Source organism: Lissotriton vulgaris, unplaced genomic scaffold (assembly GCF_964263255.1).
Source record: "Lissotriton vulgaris unplaced genomic scaffold, aLisVul1.2 SCAFFOLD_214, whole genome shotgun sequence".
NCBI classification, from domain to species: domain Eukaryota; kingdom Metazoa; phylum Chordata; class Amphibia; order Caudata; family Salamandridae; genus Lissotriton; species Lissotriton vulgaris.
This window is the reverse complement of record NW_028243866.1, coordinates 1,848,853-1,870,091: the sequence shown is the minus strand read 5'-3', so window position 1 is coordinate 1,870,091 and position 21,239 is coordinate 1,848,853. Positions and strand designations below refer to the sequence as shown.

The window sequence follows — 21,239 nt, the reverse complement described above, 5'->3', positions numbered from 1 at the left end:
CTTGCTGGGCAGAGCGATTTCCTTGACAGTGGCGCTACACCGCCACGCCTGGCTTTTCCGGGGATGTCCAGAACACTGATTGACATGCCTTTTGATGGCACTCGCCTTTTTGGCAACAAGGCAGACCGTGCGTTGGAGCATTTTAAGGACTCACGGGCTACGGCCAAGTACTTTGGCCTTTCGGCCATGCGCATTCCTTCCGCTTCTCCTTTTCGCTCCTTTCGGGGCCAAGGAAGTGGTTCTCAAACACGTTCGTTTCAGAGCCACAGGCCTGCGAAGCAACCGTCTCAGCGCGGACATGGGACCCGCAGAGGTGGGTCACGGGGCCAGCAGGCAGGTCAGTCCACCACTCCCCTGCAGCCACTGCCTCCAAACCTTCCTAGTCCGGTGTTTCAGGCCCACCACACGCCAGTGGGTGGCAGGATTCGCCACTACCTCCCCCACTGGCGCACCATCCCTTCGGACAGGTGGGTTCTGGAGATAGTCCGACAAGGCTACTCCCTCTCCTTGGAGACTACCCCTCCAGCCATGCCACCTCAGTACCACCGCTTGTCGGGGGGGATCACTTTGGACTTCTCCAGCAGGAAGTTGCGGCCCTCATGGCCAAGGGGGCAGTTGAGCGCATTCCGACACCAGAAGTAGGTCACGGTTGTTACTCCCACTACTTCCTGGTTCTGAAAAAGGACAAGGACTTGCGTCCCGTTTTAGACCTTCGGAACGTCAATTGCTTCCTCCGGAAGGAGAAGTTCAAGATACTCACACTTGCTCAGGTCTTGTCTGCCCTATACCCGCAAGACTGGATGGTAGCGTTGGACTTGCAGGATGCTTACTTTCATATCCCCGTCCTGCCGACCAGCATTACCTGTGGTTCACAGTAGGCCATGAGCACTTTCAGTTCACCGTGCTCCCTTTTGGCCTTACCAGCGCCTCTCGGGTGTTAACGAAAGTGATGGCGGTGGTCGCAGCTGACCTGCGCAGATCAGGGCTTTCAGTCTTCCCCTATCTCGACGACTGGCTGTTGAAGGCCGGCTCGCCCCAGGCAGTTGTCCCCCTTTTTAGGTTTCGCTGGGGGGCGGAGCCGTTAGGCTCCTCCTCCAGAGAAATCTATTGAGTATAGTAAGCACTATGGAACACGCCCCCCCGTCCCATTGGCTAGCTCCATAAATGGAGCCTAGCCATTGGACGAGGGGCCTGTCCATCAATGCCGGACCAGACACGGGGGCGTTCCCGAGATTCTTTGGCTTTTGCCGACGTCACGCGACGCCGGGAACGCCCCCGAGTCTGTTCCGGCATTGCCGGCACCTCCCTTGCTGCTCGGGACGGGTCTCCTTATTTGTTCCTAGCTGCCCCTCTCCCTCGTCCTCTCCCGCCCCCCTCCCGCCGTTCGTTTACTCTCCCGCCTCCCTCGTCCTCTCCCGCCCCCCTCCCGCCGTTCGTGCACTCTCCCGCCCCCCTCGTTCTCTCCCGCCCCCCTCCCGCCGTTCGTGTACTCTCCCGCCCCTCCCGGGTTCAACCACGGCATTAGGAACATCTCCGCCCCCTCCCGTGTTGCTGAGTGTCTTTTTCCTCCGTATACGGGGCCGCTTTTCTATTTATTTATTCCCCTTTCCTAGATTTATGTAGTTTTCCAGACCCGGCCACCTCGGCTTCTCCTCCTGCAACCTCCCCGCTTTATTGTATTTATTCTGTGCAATAACTTATATATTCGTATATATACTCCAGCTTCCATGAGCCCCTCTGCTCGTGCCGCCGCTGCTCTGCTTTGCACTTTTACTCCTCTGCACGAGATACTTTGAGTTTGGAAGACCCGTCCGGCTGCAGGCTCACTTTCCCGCGAGCGCCCTTTTGTTTGTTTATTTATTTTCATTTGCAAAGAAAACTTCACAAGATTCTTTTTGCGGTTCGCGTCTTTGTGCCGACATGGATTTTGAGCGGATCTTCAGTGATTTCGGCCCCTGCAGCCGGCAGGACGTGGCCGGGGGGTCCTGCGCCCCGCATGCGGCCAGGGGTCTCTTCCGATCCCATTCTGGGGGGGCCGTGTCCTCGGTCACCAACCTGACGCTCAACCTCGACAAGCTGGGCGGTCTGGGCAGGTAAGGACGGCGCCTACGCCAACCCCACAGCATCCCTGCTTTTACTGCTCTCTACCCTGCTTCTTTGGCACTGTCCTGTCTCTCCCCTCTGCCCCCGACCACTACTCACTACCTCTGTACCCGCTTTTGGAGTTTGTTGATAACTAGGCCTGTTTGTGCGCACTATCCTTTGTTAAGTTTGCCTCGGTGCTGGCACGTATGCTGTGTGCAGCCCCTGTTTGTGGCTGCGGAGTGCAGGGCCCACGAGAGAAACTGCATCTTGTGTGTGCAAAACATGCCCTGCACGCACCCTGCAGCTCCTACGGGGGCTCGCCCTGTGGCTTGCGTAGATTTGGGCCTGCAATTGTGGCCCCTACATTTAGAGGGGCCCTTCCTGTCCACGACACTTTATTGCTAGAATATGTGCATGTTTGGTTATTCGTGCATCACACAATTCATTCAGCGGCTTTGCTGTTGGGTGTGTTATGAACACCTAGTCGCTGCCACCAACCCTTTATTACCTCTCCTAAATCTGAATCTAGGTGTATACGTTATGATGAAGTTGTGATTTGTATTTACACAGTTGTAGAATAGCCACCGGTTGTGTTTTTACACTAGGGACCTGTGCTACGAGACAAGTCCTGTCTCAGGCGTATCCTGGGGGTGGCCCAGGGGCAGTGCAGTCTCACACATTGTGAACCTGTGTTTTGTTTCATTTTACACTAGTGATCTTTACTAGGACGGCATCGCGGCCTCTGCCAGTGGTAATTTCTCCGCTGCGGTGGGATGACCGGTTCCTTCTGCACCCCTCATTTCTCTTAAGGGTATAGGCCCAGTGGTGGTGCATTCACACGCATTGTGTTTTGTTTTTACACTAGTGATCTTTACTAGGACGGCATTGCGGCCTCTGCCAGTGGTAATTTCCCAGCTGCGGTGGGGTGACCGGTTCCTTCTGCAACCCTCATTTCTCTTAAGGGTATAGGCCCAGTGGCGGTGCATTCACACATTGTTTTTTGTTTTTACACCAGTAATCTTTAATAGGTATGCACCTCGTTCCAGTGTGTTATGATCAGTGCCCAGCTGCAGTGGGGTGACAGGCTCTGGCACCCATGCTCTCTGTTGATGGGTATGACCTGGGAGTATGCCATTCACACTCAGTGTGACTGTTGTGTTTTACACTAGTGATCTTTGGTAGAGCGAGGTGCACCCGTGTGTGCTGTGCTCTTTTCCCAGCTGCGGCTCCCTCCGCACCCCCTCTTCTCCAAAGGGTTAGGGGGGTGTTGCAGTCACGCGTTGTGACGCTGCCCTTTGTTTTGCACCAGTGATCTCCGTGCCCGGTCCATGTCTCCCCTGGTGCCCTCCGGCGGCTGCGCAGCGCTGATCCAGCGGGGGACGCCGCATTCTTCTTATCTTCGGAGGATTATGGCCCTGGGGCTCCCAGACGGAGTCCCCACGCCACCTGAGCCGCGTCGATGGGGGGGAGGGAGTGTATGCACGAGCCTGGGGGCTCTGACACAACAGCTGTGCTGGTGGCGGGCTACCATGCTCATTACCATGAGGGAGATCACAGGCTGTCTCCGGGGGGAGGGGCTCTGTGCCGGGGTTCACAGCTTGGGGCCAGCAAACCGTGCAAGTGTCACCACCGACGCCTGGACGTGCACAGGGCGTCACACCCACCACTTAACGACTCCCGGATAAAACATAAGAGGAAGGTGTTATCGAGCAGGCTGCAGGAATATTTTAGAGGCAATAAGGGGTTGGCCACGCCAGCAAAGCTAAATGCGGCCAGATCGCATGTTATTGTGAACAAATGTGCAGAGGAATTCACTTCAGTGCGAATGCCAAGTTTTCCTTGTAAATATAAAATGACCCTGGGAAATGACTACGTAATGTCTCGCAGATGGCACGCTCCCCGGTTTCCCCTGGCAGCAGGCGAACACAGCTACGTCAGAGAGAGCCCAGGGGAGTACAACGCTTTGTCCATCACACATTAGTACTCTTTAGATGGGGTGCAGCAAAAATAACAAGTAATGCAGTTATATATGCAAAGATCCTTGAAGCGTTGCAGTATTTCGTGTATAAAAATATGGGTGGTCAAGCAAAGATTGCTTAGTCCAAGATCACACAGTTTGGGACAACTGGTATCAACTTGTTCTGACAACCTAAAATGTAGCCACTCAGCCATATCTCAACCCTGAATCCCACATACAGATGAAAGCGGCAAACTACTGTGACTTTGCCAGGCACTACAGGCCCAAAGTGTTTCCTGCTGTTGATCTGCACTTCCCGGTGCTGATCTGCTCCCCGTTCATTGGCTGCCTCGCCTGGGTGTTATCATTTAAAGGGAGCTCTAGGTTAGCGCTTTCTCTGGCGCCCCCTGTGGCGGAGGCGGGCAATAACAATAATACCTGCAGGGTTGCCCCGCCCGTCCCCCTGTCTGACTTGCACCAAGTGCATACGTGCGAATCCCTCGGTCCAGGGTTGAAGGTTCATGAGAGGCAAACAAATATATTTTAATAAAGAGAATGTTGGTGCCAAGCCTGCGGGATAATGACCCCCAGCTGCGGAGGCCTTCTGCAATACTGTGCGAGAAAAAAAGTTCAACAATAATCCATTTTTTTCCTCCAGATTAGAACATAAAATAAAAACGCGAGATCCTAGGTATGTAACATCAGGAGGCTCGGTAGTTACCGTAAGAGCAATAGGCGCTTGGAAGGATAGTGTGCATGTAGGAGCTTTGTATCACTGCAGCTGAGTGGCGAGCCTAAGTGTTATATCCAGGGGTACCTGGTGGCTCCCTGCACTAATGCATTCTCTGTAGTGAGCTGTGTTTGACATAATGTCGTAGATTCAAATTCCGGTGGGGCCCGTTCAGCCTCTCATCCTTTAAGGTCGATACGAGTACCATTTCACTTGAGTAATCCACATTTTTTACATTTTGTCAAACTCAAGCCCTGTCTGGACACTGGGGCTAAGTGACAATCCCATTTTTAAGTACTGGGAGTAGTACTGCAGGAGTACAATTACACGTACTCTTTGTGCATCGGCCCCGAAACGTCCTTTGGTGCACGAGTGCAATGGGGGTGGGTTCTTAGAAACAAAAATGATAGTGCCCCTAGTCTAGTTGCATTTCATGAACACTTCACTTGTTTTGTGGTTGTGGCCGTGTAGGAGTACGCGAAGGAGTACTTCGGTAATGCTACTTCACATGTGCCCATGCTGGGTCTATGGTGTAAGTAAGGGGTTGGCTGGGTGAGTCGGTCGCATGCGTGGGCGTGGCAGCTCAGCTCTGCTATCACCCCCCTGCTGCTATTTAACCAGAAACAACCTTGGCTGGGGTAATCAGGCCTCCTTGTGGGAGCACCAGTGAGGCCAGTGGTCACAATGCTGCCATCCTTTTTGGGATACCCCTTTATAAATGATTTCCTTCCAGATTTATTAGTGGTACATGTATCTCCCTGAATGTGCAGGGGCGGGCAGACCACACCCTGGAAGGGTCAGGATTGGACATGGGAGCAATTCTCGATAAAGAAATAGTTACTGGGGCTGTAGTGTATCAATGGTGCCATGGGGCCCCCTGGTGCACTCAAAGAAATTAGCCCCTTTGACTGCTGTTGAGAGAGTAAAATAAAGAATTGTCAGGGTTTATTGGTCCCCTCTGGGCTCTGTGCCCTGGTGTCACTGCACCTGTTGCACCAATAGAGACTGCACCCCTGGATAGGAGATGATGTGGGTCCCTTATCTTTGTGACACGTGGGCATTGGTCCTCGATAGGTACCAATGGGGCCACCTGGCACCACTTTCATTTTATTCTGAAAACCATCCATCCCAGGCGCTTCAGGTTCATTGGGCACTTTGGTTCAGTATCTTATTTCTAAGGGTGGTGGAAGTTGATCACTCCTACCCATGGCACATTGACTACTGAAGGGATGGCTACAGGTTCCAAACGACAAAAGAATTGCAGTCAATAAATACAAAAGCGCAGCCACCCCCTGCCTGGAGCCCACATCCATATCTGACCTTCCAGACCCACTGGAGAGCTCCAGTCACCCATGGGGGGCACAAGGGTGCCTCACCCCTGGGGTGGGAGGTGGTACCCGACCCCTAACCGCATGGGCCAAGCTCGCGAGCAGAACAGATGTGGTCTGGAGGGATGTGAACATGGCGGGTTCTTTGTCCCACTCTCAGCAGTTATGGGCTTTGTTCAGAGGAATCTGATTGGCTATCGCACTGTCGACATCCTAATGCATTTTCAGGATCCTGCATTACAACTAGGCACAGTCCCTTTCGTGGTGTAAAACAGATGTGTATTGTTGCACAGGTCAGTGGTACTCATGAGGGTGACAGGTGGACTTTGCCCTCTGTGGCTTGAACCTTTGACCTTGGGGTGGGGGCCAAAGCTGATCCTTACAGTGCACACATTAGTGCACTGAGCTGTGACTGCTGGCAATCTCAGACACCCCAGAGGCACGGTTACCAGTGCAGTGTGTTCCTAACGCGATGCTGTGAACGCATATGGTTACTACTGCTTCCGGTTCCGGTGGGACGCTCTTGGGGCTCTCTGGCTAAGGCCAGCACTGCTTCTCATCCGGGCTCGCGCAGAGGCCCCTCTCGTGCCCCTGCAGATACCCATCGCAGCAGGATGTTATCTCTCACCGATAATCCCTCCCGATGGCCTTCTGCGTCCCTTTTTGTTTGCGACAAAGCGTGTGGCCTCGGGCCCGGGGCTGGCCTTGACTCCACAGCCCCGGGCTCCAGCGAGCATTGTTGGGATGAGCGGGGTCGCGCCATTGTCGCCTGGCCCTGATCCGGTGGCCTAAAGAGGAATGTGACCCCCCACCCCCACTTTCAGTGACACTCGCTCCCATTTTGCTTTCACTGACACTCTTCTATTGCTTTCAGTGATATACTCTCTCCTCTTGCTTTCAGTGACACTTTCTCATTCCAGTGACACTCTCCCCTCTTTGTTTTAGCGACCCTCTTATGTTGCTTTCAGTGGCCCTCTTTATCTCTTGCTTTCAGTGCCACCCTCTCTTTCCTCTTGCTTTCAGTGCCACCCCTCTCTTTCCTCTTGCTTTCAGTGCCCCCTCTCTTTCCTCTTGCTTTCAGTGACACTTTCTCATTCCAGTGACACTCTCCCCTCTTTGTTTTAGCGACCCTCTTATGTTGCTTTCAGTGGCCCTCTTTATCTCTTGCTTTCAGTGCCACCCTCTCTTTCCTCTTGCTTTCAGTGCCACCCCTCTCTTTCCTCTTGCTTTCAGTGCCACCCCTCTCTTTCCTCTTGCTTTCAGTGCCCCCTCTCTTTCCTCTTGCTTTCAGTGACACTTTCTCATTCCAGTGACACTCTCCCACATCAACGTTTTACACATAATTCAAAGAAGTTAGAAAAGACCATTTGTCAAAAGCAATACCAAAAGCACAAACTTTAACAAAGGCGAAACCATTGCATTGTAAATGCTTGTTAAGACTATGGTCGATCTCCTGCATTTGCTGGGGTTGTCCATCAACGTGCCAAAGTCGCACCTGATTCCCTCGCAGAAGCTCCTCTTCATCGGAGCGGTCTGGACACAGCGCAGTTTCAGGTTTATCCTCCCGAACAGCGAGTCCAGGGCATTTGGGCTATGATTCAGATCTTTCGGTTCTTGTCCTGGGTCTCGGTCAGGGTGACTTGAGGGTGCTGGGCCTCCTGGCCTCCTGCATCCTGCTGACCAATCATGTCAGATGGCATATGCAGGCTCTGCAGTGGGACCTGAAGTTCCAGTGGGCGCAGCATCAAGGGGACCTGTCCGAGTACGTTCAGATCTCGGAGGGCACTGCCCAACAGTTACAGTGGCGGCTCACGAACCAGCATTTGGTCAGCGGTAGATCCCTCTCCCTTCCCCCAACCGGAGTGCACCGTGATGACTGATGCGTCCCTCCTGGGATTGGGCGGCCACATGGGTGAGGCGGAGATTAGAGGCCTTTGGTCTTTGGCAGAGTACAGGATCCATATCAACCTTCCGGAGCTCCGGGCGATCCTACTTGCACTGAAAGCATTCCTTCCCTCTGTCAAAGGGAGAGTTGTGCAGGTGTTCACAGACAACACCACCACCATGTGGTATTGCAACAAACAAGGCGGGGTGGGGTCGTGGACCCTATGTCAGAAGGCTCGCCGCCTCTGGACGTGACTGGAACGTCAAGGCATTTCTTTGACGGTCAACACCTGGCAGGTTCTTTAAACGCTACGGCGTACGAACTCAGCCACAGGTGCATGATGGATAACGAATGGCTTCTTCACTCGGAGGTGGTGCAAGGTCTCTTTCAACAGTGGGATAGCCTTGGTTAGATCTATCCACTGAAGAGAACATGCAATGTCATCACTTCTGCGCGTTGGAATTTCCAAGGCAGCAATCGATCGGCGACACTTTTCGTCGCGAGTGGAGCTGCGGTCTATTGTACGCTTTTCCGCCTATACCACGTATACCCAGAGTGCTGAAGATGATCAGGCGCGACCGGGCCCAAGTCGTTCTTGTGGCTACGGACTGGGCTCAAAGAGTTTGGTATCCCGAGCTACTCAGTATGAGCATGGATCCCCTGATCCGACTGCCTCTTCGGGAGGATCTTCTGTCGAGGCAGCAGGGGACGGTTCTCCACCAAACCTGTCCAGCCAGGTATCCCTCTACTAAATCGATATATGCCTGCAGGTGGAAATAATTTATGGCAGGTTGCACAGCAAAGGCTTTGGATCCCCTTTCTGGCCCTCTGTCAGGAGTCCTTTTGTTCCTTCTTTCTGTGGCCCAGCAGGGCTCTGCTCAGGGCACTATTAAGGGATATCTTTCTGCAATTTCGGCCTCTCTCAGGCTCCTTGATCAGCCCTCTCTTATCAAGTCCCCTGTTGTAAGTGGATTTCTCAAAGTCATTACTCACCTTTTCCCTCCTATACCGTTTGTTATGCCTCAGTGGGATTTGAATCTGGTTCTTACCTATTTGATGTGTGCTCCCTTTGTGCCACTTCACAACTGTCCTCTTTGTTTATTGACTTTGAAGACTGCTTTCCTGGTTGCCATTATCTCCGCTAGTCGCGTGAGTGAGCTCCAGGCTCTTTCCTGAAAGCCTCCTTTTCTGTCCGTCCGTCCATCCAGACAAGGTTGTGCTTCGCACTTGGCCTTCCTTCTTGCCAAAGGTTGTCACTGCCTTCCACATTGGGCAAACTATCACCTTGCCCACTTTCTTTCTGCCTCCGCCTTCCAGAGCGGAAGAGAGGCTCCACCGTCTACACCCAGAATGTTCGCTCTCTTTTTATTTGAATCGCACACAACAGTTCCGGTTGGATGACCAGCTCTTTGTTGGCTACGTGGGTGCCAAGAAAGGCCAGGCTGTTGACAAGAGGACTGTCTCCTGCTGGGTCGTCTTGTGTATCAAGGCCTATTAATCCCTGGCTAAAAAAAGGAACCTCCGATGGGATTGCGCACCCATTCTAACAGGACTACAGCAGCTACTACTGCATTGGAACGGGGTGTCCCCCTGCAAGACATCGGTCAGGCAGCTACGTTGGGCCTCACTGCACACTTTTACTAAGCATTATTGCCTTGACAGTCAGTCCGCAGAGACTGGTTCTTTGGCTGTTCTGTTCTCCGTGACTTTCTGGTGTAATCTTTGTTCGCAGACCCACAACCGTGGTTGGTATTGCTGGGGTATCTAAGGTAAGGTAAGGAATATATCACTAACGTGTTTCTTTCAGATGAACAAGTTACTTACCTTCGGTAACTATATATCTGTAAGAAACATTAGTTAGTGATAGATTCCTTACCACCCACCCATCATCCCTTTCAGGGCCCTAGTTTCAATGCACCAGTGGTCAGAATCATGCATGGCTCTGCATTCCTGGCGCGGAAAGTCATATACAGAACGGACGTCAGCACGCGTGGGCGCGTGTAAGTAGCTCTAGCGACGACATCTCAGCAACTACGACGCCAGCGACGTACGCGGAGGCGTACTATGATGCCAACCGTCGCGCAGTGTTACTGCTGACGAAAGCTTTCTGAGTCCAGTCTGACGCCTGGGGGTTATTCTAAGGTAAGGAATCTATCACTAACTAATGTTTCTTACAGATATATAGTTACCAAAGGTAATTAACTTGTTCGAAACGTTAAATGTTATTTCTCAGTGTACCTTTTATGTCTGAGTGTTTTCTGTCTTGAAATCAGAATTCCGCCTTACGATTAAACATTTTACGTTCTGACTGGCTTTCAACAATAAACAAGACAACCTGTTAATTCACAACAGAGATATGTTCATCTTTATGTACAACCATCTTTCACAAGTTTTAGTGCAAATATAGTTCATATACCTCATATCAGTTCGTTTTGTTCCTTAATGAATGCTCTGTTTAATTATTTAAAGTTTCTTTAGTGTGTTTTCAAACTAACAGTTTTAGAAGTTGGCAAGGTTTTTTTTCACCATTTACTTAAAAGCAATGACAATGTTTAACTCTAAACTCCAGCTGTATTGTATTCCTTGGAAATTTTAGACTTCTCACAATTCAGGGAAGTTGGATATTACTGTATACTCTTTTCACAAGAAAACTATACCCATGCACATTCTTTTATAGAGCCAGCCCCGCAAGATGGCCACCGCTTATCCTCCCAACTCCCTATGATTGAAAACCAATTTCTTTGCCTTGTAAGTGTGTCCATTGAGGATAAAATAATAAATAGGTCAATGAAATGGCCTAATGTTGGAGGTCTTTTCGTCTGTTAGGTATCTTCATCTGCACTCATGACCAGTGGTAAACCTACATAGAGAGCATAGCAGTAATTGATCTGGGATTTACTTTCAGAATCCTTTGCCATTCTTTTTATTCAAAAGGTAGCCTCCTTGTCTAATCCAGATGCCTGCTAAAAGTTCACTCTTGGACAGTCGTGTATTTCGGACATCCTGGTGAAACTTGATTGCCCGTTCTATGCACCTGATTGTTCCACCTTTTTGTTTTGCATTAGTTTAGAAAAGGGAGCATGTTTGACAAAGTCAGAATAAGTTGGCTGTCTTATGCACCCATTTCTTGAACTAATTACCTCCATTCACAAAGACACATCCCACATGTCTGTAAGACATATACATCAAGATGTTAGAAGACTGCGTCACTTTTTATGCACAACGTAAAAACATTACAGTTTGAAAACTGGATGTATGTGCAGCCCCGTCTAAACACATCTTTAGCCGATTACTGCCTACTTCCTAGCAGGCTCTTCTTTATGCACGCTTTTTCCACAGAAAGTTTTTTAAACTTCCATTGCATGTTTGAAGTCTCCTACGTCTTGGGTGCTTTCCAGGTCAGCGTTATCCTCTCTCTGAGTCAATCTCTGCAATTCAGGAATGTCACAGGAAATGCAAGATCTTCCCTCTACGCACCCAAATAGAACTCACTGTTGTGTGTTGTACAGAGATGTGGCTTTGTTTTTGTGGGCATGTTTACCTGTTAAGTGTGAGGCTGGATGCTTTACAAAAATCACAGAAGTTGAAGAAAGGTATGAAAGTCCTGGGTATTAAAGAAGCCGGAGGGGCGACACTTTACTGCCTGATCTCAATGGCACTAGAAGATACTATCTAAGGCCCTGCTAAATGAGGGCAGGCAGTGACTAGGTACATATAAAAGCTAGATGTGGAAATACAGCTCCTCTGCTGTGGCAATGAGTTGTTTATACATTTGAAACCGAAGAGAATGTAGATTCTCCAAGTTTGTGACGAGAGAATCTGGATTTTTTAAATACGCGGAGGCTAGCATTATTCATATTACTTTTATTGCCACCTCCTTGCAGCACTTTAAAGTATTACATCATAAAACTTTCAAACTCTAGAACATAGATTGTCCAACAATATATAAGCCACATCATAGCAGCCATCTTACTATTTATGCTGCTCCGGATGCAAACATCAACTTCTTCAGTACACAAACTTTTAATTTTCCTGCTTTATTGAACATCTGAAAAAACACACAAAATCCATAAATAAATCCAAAAACCCACAAAATACCATTTTCTTACAAACATATATACAATATGTGAAAAACATTTCAACTACTCCACACCGGGAGGGTGGGAGGGATAATGCTTGCCTCCGCGTCTTTAATGAAATCCAGATTCTCTCTACACAAACTTGGAGAATCTACATTTCATGACAAGACCGGAGGCTAGCAATATGCATGTTCAAAGCTGTGCAAAAACTAGACGAAACATGACCCAAAGGTTTCAAATAAAATTTTGCAAAAACATCCTTATTAGACCAATCTGCAGCACGTAAAATGTCCTCCAAACGACCCCCAGACAAAAAAACCTTACTTGCCATCACACTTAATGTGCACCATCCATTTGCAAATCCACACCTGCTTCACACATACAGAATCTCACCCATCTAGCAAAAGTAGCTGTAGAAACTGGCCTAAAAGGTCTCAAGTAGGAAATCAAAAGCTGATCATCTCTATGCTTCCTAAATTCACTCAATCTACCTTCGTATTCTTTCAAGCATCTAACCACACACAATTTAGGGTGTTCCTCAAACCTAGGATACAAAGTAGAAGAAGACATGCATTTTGTCCTTTTGCTAATAGTACAAATCACTCCATCTGGATTAAAACAATTGTTATTAATCTCTAGAGTGCTCACATCTGATACTCTCCTTAACAAAATGAGACACAAAAGACTTGCCAGATTCCCAGACAATTGTTTAAGGCTGGCCAACCTTCAAACAAACTTAGGATCTTGTTAACATCCCACAAACCACTATTCCTTGGCCTAGGAGGCCTCCTTAACTTAACACCTTTCATCACTCTACATACCAGCGGTTCTCTACCAATAGAACAACCACCTACCTACTTATGACCTGCAGCTACTGCGGACCTATAACAGTTAATGGATTAAGTTACAGGACCATAAACTAACTAAGAACTTTAAAAAATTGTCAATTCTGTGGCAGATGCCTCCATTGGATCCAAATCCCTTTCCAAGCACTAACCAAACCGCTTCCTCCAAGCTCCCAGGTCTTTCTTTCTGGTACCAGGTGCCCAAGACTCTCTGAGCAACTCCTGAGCCTGCTCCGAAAGCTCTCCGAACTGCTCGCTTCTCCTGATATCTTGTATACAAGAAGGCTCAAAGCCCCTTCTGTAACCAAAGTATGTAAAACTCCTTCCACTCCTAACAGCAGGTCATCTGAATCTGGAATCAAACAAAGGCTACTCCATTGCCAACTCCAATAGACCTGGGAAACTAGCCTTACAAGCCCAAAAAGGCGTCTCCAACACCAGCTGACATCTCTACTTGCTCACAATCAACAGCACCCTCTGAATCATTGCGAATGGGGGGAAAGCATACCCCCCGAACCTTCCTCCAATCTTGCTGGAACAAATCCACCTCCTCTGCTAATAGATCCGGCCTCCATATGAAATAACTATCCAGTTGGTAAGTCAGCCTTGATGCAAACACGTCCACATCCAGTGGATCCCAAACTTGAAAGATTCTCCTGAAATCCGAACATTCAGCTTCCAATCGCTGTAATCTCTGAGAAACCTCGAATTCCAATCTGCCACTACATTGCACTGACCTGGAAAATACTCAGCCTGCAAACCAATTCTCTCCTCCAAACAAAATCTCCAAATCTCTTTTGCTAGCTGTGTCAGATTCCTTGACCTGCTCCCACCTAACTGGTTTATGTACCGTACTGCAGAAGCGTTGTCCATCTTTAACAAAACATTGAAACTCCTCAATTCTTTTCCAAAACTCTTTAGGGCAAAAAGACCAGCCTTCATGTCTAATCCATTTTTAGCTCCTATCTCTTCCTCCATGGACCATCTCCCACCTGGTTATTGATTCACCATGCAAGCACCCCAGCCAAAAAGGCTTGCACCCGTCTCCAAAACAAAGTCTGGACATGTTCCAAAAATTGCTCGTCCATTCCAAGCTTCTAAATTCTCTAACCAACAAACTAGCTCCCCACGAGCATCTGCTGTAATGACCTGATCGCCATACCATAACCCCTTCCTTAGAGCATCCGCTTTCATTCTCTGCAAAGCCCTGTAATGAAGGGACCCTGGAAAAACTGCCTGAATTGAAGAAAACAAACCAATCACTCTTGCCAATGATCTCAGAACTACTCTTCCCCTTTTCAACAAACCTTTCACTTCTGTTTTTATTTTCTTTACTTTCTTCTCCGGCAAACTTTGTTTTCTCCACAGTATTCACCATGAAACCTATAAACTCCAAACACTGTCTTGCGATCAATACAGAGTTTTCCTTGTTTACCACTAATCCCAAACTTCTAAAAGTTCCAACGTCATGACTGACACCAACTCCTCCGGACTCTGACATTATTAAAAAAATCGTCCAGATACATAAACATCCTCACTCCCTCTCTCCCTGAAAAACTTTGCTACAGGACTCAACACCTTTGTGAAACACCAAGGTGCTGACACCAGCGGCAGTGAAGTAAACTGGTACAACTGACCCATCCACCTGAATTGGAGAAATTTTCAGACTTTCGTCTGCTATTGGAATTGTGAAGTGAGCATCCTTCAGATCCAACTTCACCAACCAATCGTCTGCTTGAAGGATATCTCTTAAAAGATGGATTACCTCCATTTTGAAATGCCTGTAAACCACATATTGATTTAATCCTCTTAAATGTATCACCGGCCTCCCTCCTTTTCATTTCTTTTCGACGAAAAATATTGTACGTACAAAACCTTTTTCTTCCTCCGAAGCCATCTCTATTGCCCATTTCTGTAACATCTCCAAAACCTCCACTCCTAAAATCTTCTGCAATTCTTCTTTGAAAACCAATTGTCTTGGTTCTTTCAATTGAAAAGGCATCTCTACCAACTCCAACATATAATATTTTACAGTTTGGATAACCCAACTGTCTCTTGATATCCTTTCCAAATTTTTCACAAAAAACCTCAACCTTCCCTGGGGAAGAATCAATACCAGTCTTCGTACTTACCTTGAGATCCTAGAGCAAAATGCGCTCGACCTCTTGATTGTTGCATCCTTTCTGCCGATCTTCCTCTTTGGGGATAAAAAAACTGTAGCTGACTGGAAACCCCTGAATGCCGCTCACCCATTAGATTGATACTGTGCCCTTGAAAAGGAACGGCCAGATAAACAGGTCCTGGCCCCGCCCTTTCAAAAGCACCCCTACCAAACCCACGTCTTCGGGATGATTGAGCCTTATCTAGACTGGTAAATGTTGAGACATATTTCCCTACTCCCTTCGCCATGCTCTCACCAAATAGGTAACCTTTTTGATCCTCCGCTGGCTCCTTTTTAGAAAAGTCCCCCAATTTAAAACTATTCCTCATCAGGACCGCCCTACACCCAATGATTTCAGGACTGCGTTAGCATTCCCTAATAAACATATAGCCCTTTGTGACCAACCTCTCAATAACTCAATGTCCACATTAACCTTGTTCATCTTAGCCTCCACTGCCATGTCAAGAATCCTGGCCATTGGTCCTAACACATTTAATAACCTGTCTTGACATTGCTTTAGGGCTTTCTCAAGCCCCTTCCTTGGGCCACGTCCCATCTGAAAGTGAAAGCTAATTAAATCCGGTTCAAGTTCCGGAGTACAGCAACATTTCCCATCCACTACAGTATGAGAACATTCAGCCTCCATGACCTCCTTCTAATCCACAATTTAATAAATTCTGCAATATGCGGCAAGGGCCACCAATCTGCGCTCCTTGGATGTCTAATTAGTTCGGGACTAAGCATATCCTCACCTTCAGGATCCTTGACCAAACCCTTCTCTTTTCTCTCTTTATCCACCTTATCCTTATCCTTGTCCCATCCATCGTCAAAATTATCATCAAGAATGGATTCATCTTCATTTTCATCACTTTCATCCTCTTTGTCCTCATCCATAGACTCATCCATTTCTGTTGTCGCTTTGGACACTCATTTGTGCCGCGGTGGACACCTTTTCCTTTTGTGGCACTAGGCTTACCATTTCCCTCTTTCATACACTTAATTCCAACTTCAATATTTTTATTCTTTCTTGCTCTCTTACCATATACTCTACTTTCAGAAGGTTCATCTTCATCTAAAGACCAAAACTCCTCATCAGAGCATTCACTTGCTTTCCTTTTCCTCCTCATAACATTCTTAAAATCTTCCTTCATAGAACTTTTAATTTCCTCTTGAACCATCTTCCTCAAATCTCCTTCTCCAGAATCTAAAGCCTGAGAAACCTCACTGTTTTCATGACACTTTTCTCATAGTGCACTAACAAAATCTGTTTTAATTAAATCTTATTTCACTTTTAAGCTAAAATACCTTAAATCCCTTTGAAAGGTCTTTTTATGTCAAAACGCTCACTCGGTACACAAAACAACCTTTCTCCGTGTCCAAAAAGTTGATATGACCGTTACAAACCGTCTCAGTCTGTGCATGGGCTATCCAATGCCTAACATCGCATCATTTAGTGCTACAGTTCCCTTCCAAGATGGCTGCGATGCCTCCTCACGCATGCAGGCATGATGAGGCACCTTGACCCTGAACTCCTTCTACTTCAAGCTGCCTCACCTCACAGCTCCGCAATTACATTTGAAAAACTCGCCGCAAACCTGAATTTATATGAGCGCTCATGGCACATTAAAATAAACGGTAAACTCTTTCTACTTCTTAAAACATTTTTTTAACTACAAACCCTTTATCTGCCGCAAAAAAGCATCACAAAACTTTCCAAATTATTTAAACAAAAGGATTAACCCGAAAATTGGTCTAAATACTTACCATACACCTCAAATTAAACCAAACTACATACAAAGTACATACATACTACTATTAAATCAAAAATCAGTAAACAATATCCACATTTTTACCAATCACCAATAATAAATATCACAGACAAGGTATACTTATCTTGCAAGGAGCAGCAAATAAAAGAGGAAGATGGCTGCTATGATGTGATTTATATATTGCTGGACATTCTATGTTCTAGAGTTTGGAAGTTTTATGATGCAACACTTTGAAGTGCTGCAAAGAGGTGGCAATAAAAGTGATATCCATAATGTTAGCCTCCGGTCTTGTCATGAAATCCATTCTGATTAAAAGCTTAGGTGTGAGGAGTATTTCCAGTGGAGCACAGTGCAGTGATTAATTTGTGGTGAGAATGAAACCTCAGAAATAACAAGAGGTTCCAGCAGAACCTCCAGACGTGCACCTACTAAGGAAGCCAGAATGTCACATACTGTCTGGGACTCACAAAAGGGGCAACACTGGTTTTGGAATCATTGATATCATCGTACAAAAAGAGTGGGTTCTATTGAGGGGACAGTGACTTTCCTGGGAGGGGAAATGAGAAGATTCATATCTGCAGTTTTTAGATAGGCAGATGAAATTGGCATACGGTGTAATTTACAGTATAGGGTCTTTCAGGGCAGTATGTTATGGGATACTGTAAATATTGATGAAACTGGGAAGGAATCTTGTAAAGGATACTGTAGGAGCCCTCTTTAGAAATCTATGCGGAATCTCCCTGCTTCAAACATTTAAATCCTAAACTAATAGTTCTGTGTGCAAGCTGAGGTCAGGCAGTTTCTAGTGCTCGTCTGTTTTTGGGAACAAACTCTGATAAAATGGCCTAAAAAGATCTATTATTCTATGATCCTGTAGCCTTCGCTTGCCAGATCAGGAAATCCGAAGTTACAAGTAGATGCTGGACTTGAGAAGGGGGCTAAGCGTTTTGAATATTGATGTCTTTCCAGTACCCTTCCAAGTTGTCAGCTTTAGATTTGTCTACCACGCACAGCTTGTTCTCCCCATCCAGCTTGAGGCATCTCCAATTTTATGAAAAATGTAAAGTAGAGCGATTGTAGCTGGAGTATGTGTTCATGCATTTGATCCTCTTCTGCAGTTTATTGCCTAGTTTAGCTGAAATGGTCTTGCGAGCCGATTAATTGGGTTGGCAATTTGTGATCAGGGATAGCTCTGTTTGGACATGTGTGTTGTAACTTTGGCTGTTTATCCAGTCCCTCTTCTCACCCCCTGCACTCTTACTACCTCTTCCTCTCCCTTCCATTGAAATATTAGGAGGTAAAGAACAAAAGTAGTAATCATGACCTGTACCTAAGAATTAAATAAGACATAATGGATAATTTTTTGTCAATACTGTTACTACTGGGTGGCAGTTAACACCAGGGATTTTCTTAAACGTTCTGAATTACAATATAAAGTTTGGCTGTAACCTATCCTTTTAACAGTTAAGTGCAATGCCAATATTTTGCCTGTTCCTAGTGATTAACCAAAATATTTTTTTCTGTTTTACAGAACGATGAACATTTTTTAAATATCATCTATGACACCTATGTTTCTAACCTGACGAAGGGAACGATAAACAAGCAAATGTGAAAAGATGCAGTATTTTTTTAATTTTTTTAATTAAATTCAAGTTGGCTTATCTGAATTACCTGCCTGATTTACAGTTGCCGAGAACCTCCAATACCGTTGAGGAAAAAGTATTTTTGATTTAAGAGATACAAAATAAAAAATACACAACATGGCAATACAATCGAAGTGGGTTGTTGTCCTTCTTAAGAGGTGGTTAAGAAAATGTGATTTTGCAATGTTGTACTTTGTTGAAAACTATATTGCTGAAATATATATATATATCCTTTTTGCAAGAGTGTGAGAAAGGGTTGCACATAGTGATGCTTAATCTTGCCTTTCATTGGTAAGACTCAGTCTACTTTGGAGCATCTTTGGTAAAACTTGCTGTGTTATTTATAAGCAAAGACGAAATATGTGGCCTCATAGGCTTGCATTGAAGGTGTGTCCTGTCCCTTTAAGGTCCAGGAGCTTGCACTACCAATGGTGCCTTGTAGTGAGAGTTGCCTAAGTTATTTTTTCTAGCTCCTTTGACTGGGATCTTAGGAAAACATTAAGTGCTTTCACCATAGAGACTTTACACTCGTTTTGTACTTTCATTCAAAGTCGTTTTAGTTGCACTTCTGAAGGATTTATTTTTCTGCCTGAATGCTATCCCTGTTTTCATGAAGTTCTCCTCATGTGGGAGGAAAAAAGCTGCTTTGGACCCACTCAAGGTGTTTGTGGTGTGTCTTCCCTCTTCTTATTCCCTAAAGGAGTGTGATGTTTTTGCCAAAAACATGTCCAAAAGAACCCTTACGTATGGAGGCGGTATTATGTTGCGAGATAATCTGGGTAGACCCGAGGGCTACAGAAAAGAAAATACCAGATTAGCTTTCCAGGAACATTCCATTTCCACTATCAAAGTGGCAAAATCTCATATTGACCCCCCACAGAGAGTGGTCCAGAAGGAGCAGAGGTGAAAAGAGACTTCATTGTCAACTGGCACTTTCGCCTTTCAAGCGCTAGACGTTCACACCACAACAACTTTATTGAAGTTGAGACAAAACGGCATTACCATTGAAGATGAAGCACTCCAGACAGTGACAGCATCCTACTTGCCATTGATACAGTAAAATTCATTGTCAGTGCATTAGTCCTGAACTGCACTACTGGTGAGAAGGCCTTTCTCAACGTCTCCTAGATCCACATCGCGGTGTTCAACATATTCACCTACTGTTAAAAAAGAAACTTGGACTCTCTCATGCTGAGGAGTCACTCATTCAGTCTGTGGGTTGCTGAGAGTTCATAATTCCATTCAAGGACCCTTTTGAAGTACTTCTTAAACCTCTGAACTTAACTTCATCCACCTCAGATGGTGCCATATCATACATCCACATCTCCAGTAAAAGAATGCCAGTATTGCCTAAGCAGCCTTCAGCTCCGGAGGGGAACCAAGCACACCACATATACCCAAGAGGCGTAGAAGAAATACGTCACCATCTCTATCACTTTCCTGTTCCTCGCAAGATAAAGACTCACCATTCTCCTGTATTCCTACATTCCCTGCTAAATCTTCAGCAACAGTATCGCTCGTGAATGATATTGCCACGTTCCCGTTGTACTTGCAAGAAGGGGAGACTAAAGTGAACATTTCACTTGAGGTTCCACAGATGACCGTCTGTTAGAACAGAGACCCTACAAGTAGGAGCTTCAGAGAGACCGTTCCTCCCATTTGTTCCAAAGTTACTGGAACTGGCAGAAGAAAACATTTTAAAGTCTGCAAAGGTGAAAGCAGTGACTCCAGGGCTTCTAAAGAACAAGCTTCCTCATTTGGATTCAGATTTCCTGAAGACCGATCCAAGCCAGTTGTTGTTTTCTCTCAAATGAAGACATGCCTTGGCATCTGAAAACTGTGCCTCCTGACAGTTAGCAGCAGGATTAACACAGTAAGCAGAAAAAAGTGCAGTACAGCAGCTGCTACACTGGGAAATTTTGATGCTACTACACCCCTTGGCTGTTAAAGAAGGGAAATATGGCATAAGGTTAAGGTTGTTCCCCACAATTTGCCAGATCGCTTGTAAGACTTTGAGGTGATGCTGCACAAATCTTCACTGGTCTCCAACCAAGTAGTCCGCACAGCTGTGGTTGTAGTGGAACTAGGTGTGCTTGGTTGCTGGCACATGGCCCTTCTCAGATGCTACTTGTGGTTGAGGTTCATGGCAATAAAATCGGACAACTAAAAATGTGTGAAACCTACATTTCTCTGCTCCTCATGATGTAGAGGAGGAGATTGCCAGAATATAGCATAGAGCAGTAGGTTTAGAAGCATAGAAATAATTCTTTAAAACCCAGTATAAATAGGATGGGGATTTCCATCCATGGAGGGTGCAGTGACTCAGCAGCAACAACGGCAGGGTCAGAGATTTCTGATGGACACTTCTAACCAAAGATACCTCACCTTGTGAATATTTCCCAGGTCGATGCTGGATCTGGAAAACTCTAAAGTGCTTTGCGCTGTTAGGTGCAATGATGCGGCTCTACGTCAATGCCTTTTTTCTCTGGAAGTGACAATTGAGCTATACATAGGCAACACCTTTTGTGCGCCGTTGACATTTCCTCTCTTTCTGCACCTTCAGATGCATATCCAGAGGTCTACTTCTTCAATGATGAGATTTTCTTAAACTTTCGCGTTCTAGGGAAATCTTCAGGGTTTAAACCGTGTGGGGACTGTTGCAAACAGGTGTCTGTGACAGATCCCTATTAGGAATGCCATTTGTTCTTGCAACTGGAACACCTCTCCAGGAGTGACGATGACTGTGCCATAATGAAC

At 46.5% G+C, this 21,239-nt stretch overlaps 1 protein-coding gene across 2 annotated transcripts in view; it reads left to right on the top strand.

Moving 5' to 3' along the window:
• Window positions 1-18,611, top strand: part of LOC147668216 (mRNA-decapping enzyme 1B-like) — a 261,966-nt gene extending 243,355 nt beyond the window's left edge. For both annotated transcript variants that reach the window (XM_086948698.1, XM_086948699.1), the window contains exon 9: window positions 18,371-18,611. In XM_086948698.1, coding sequence (XP_086804824.1) covers window positions 18,371-18,451 — 81 coding nt within the window. In that variant the 3' untranslated portion in view covers window positions 18,452-18,611. The remainder of the gene's footprint in view (window positions 1-18,370) is intronic.
• Window positions 18,612-21,239: the final 2,628 nt, after the last annotated feature.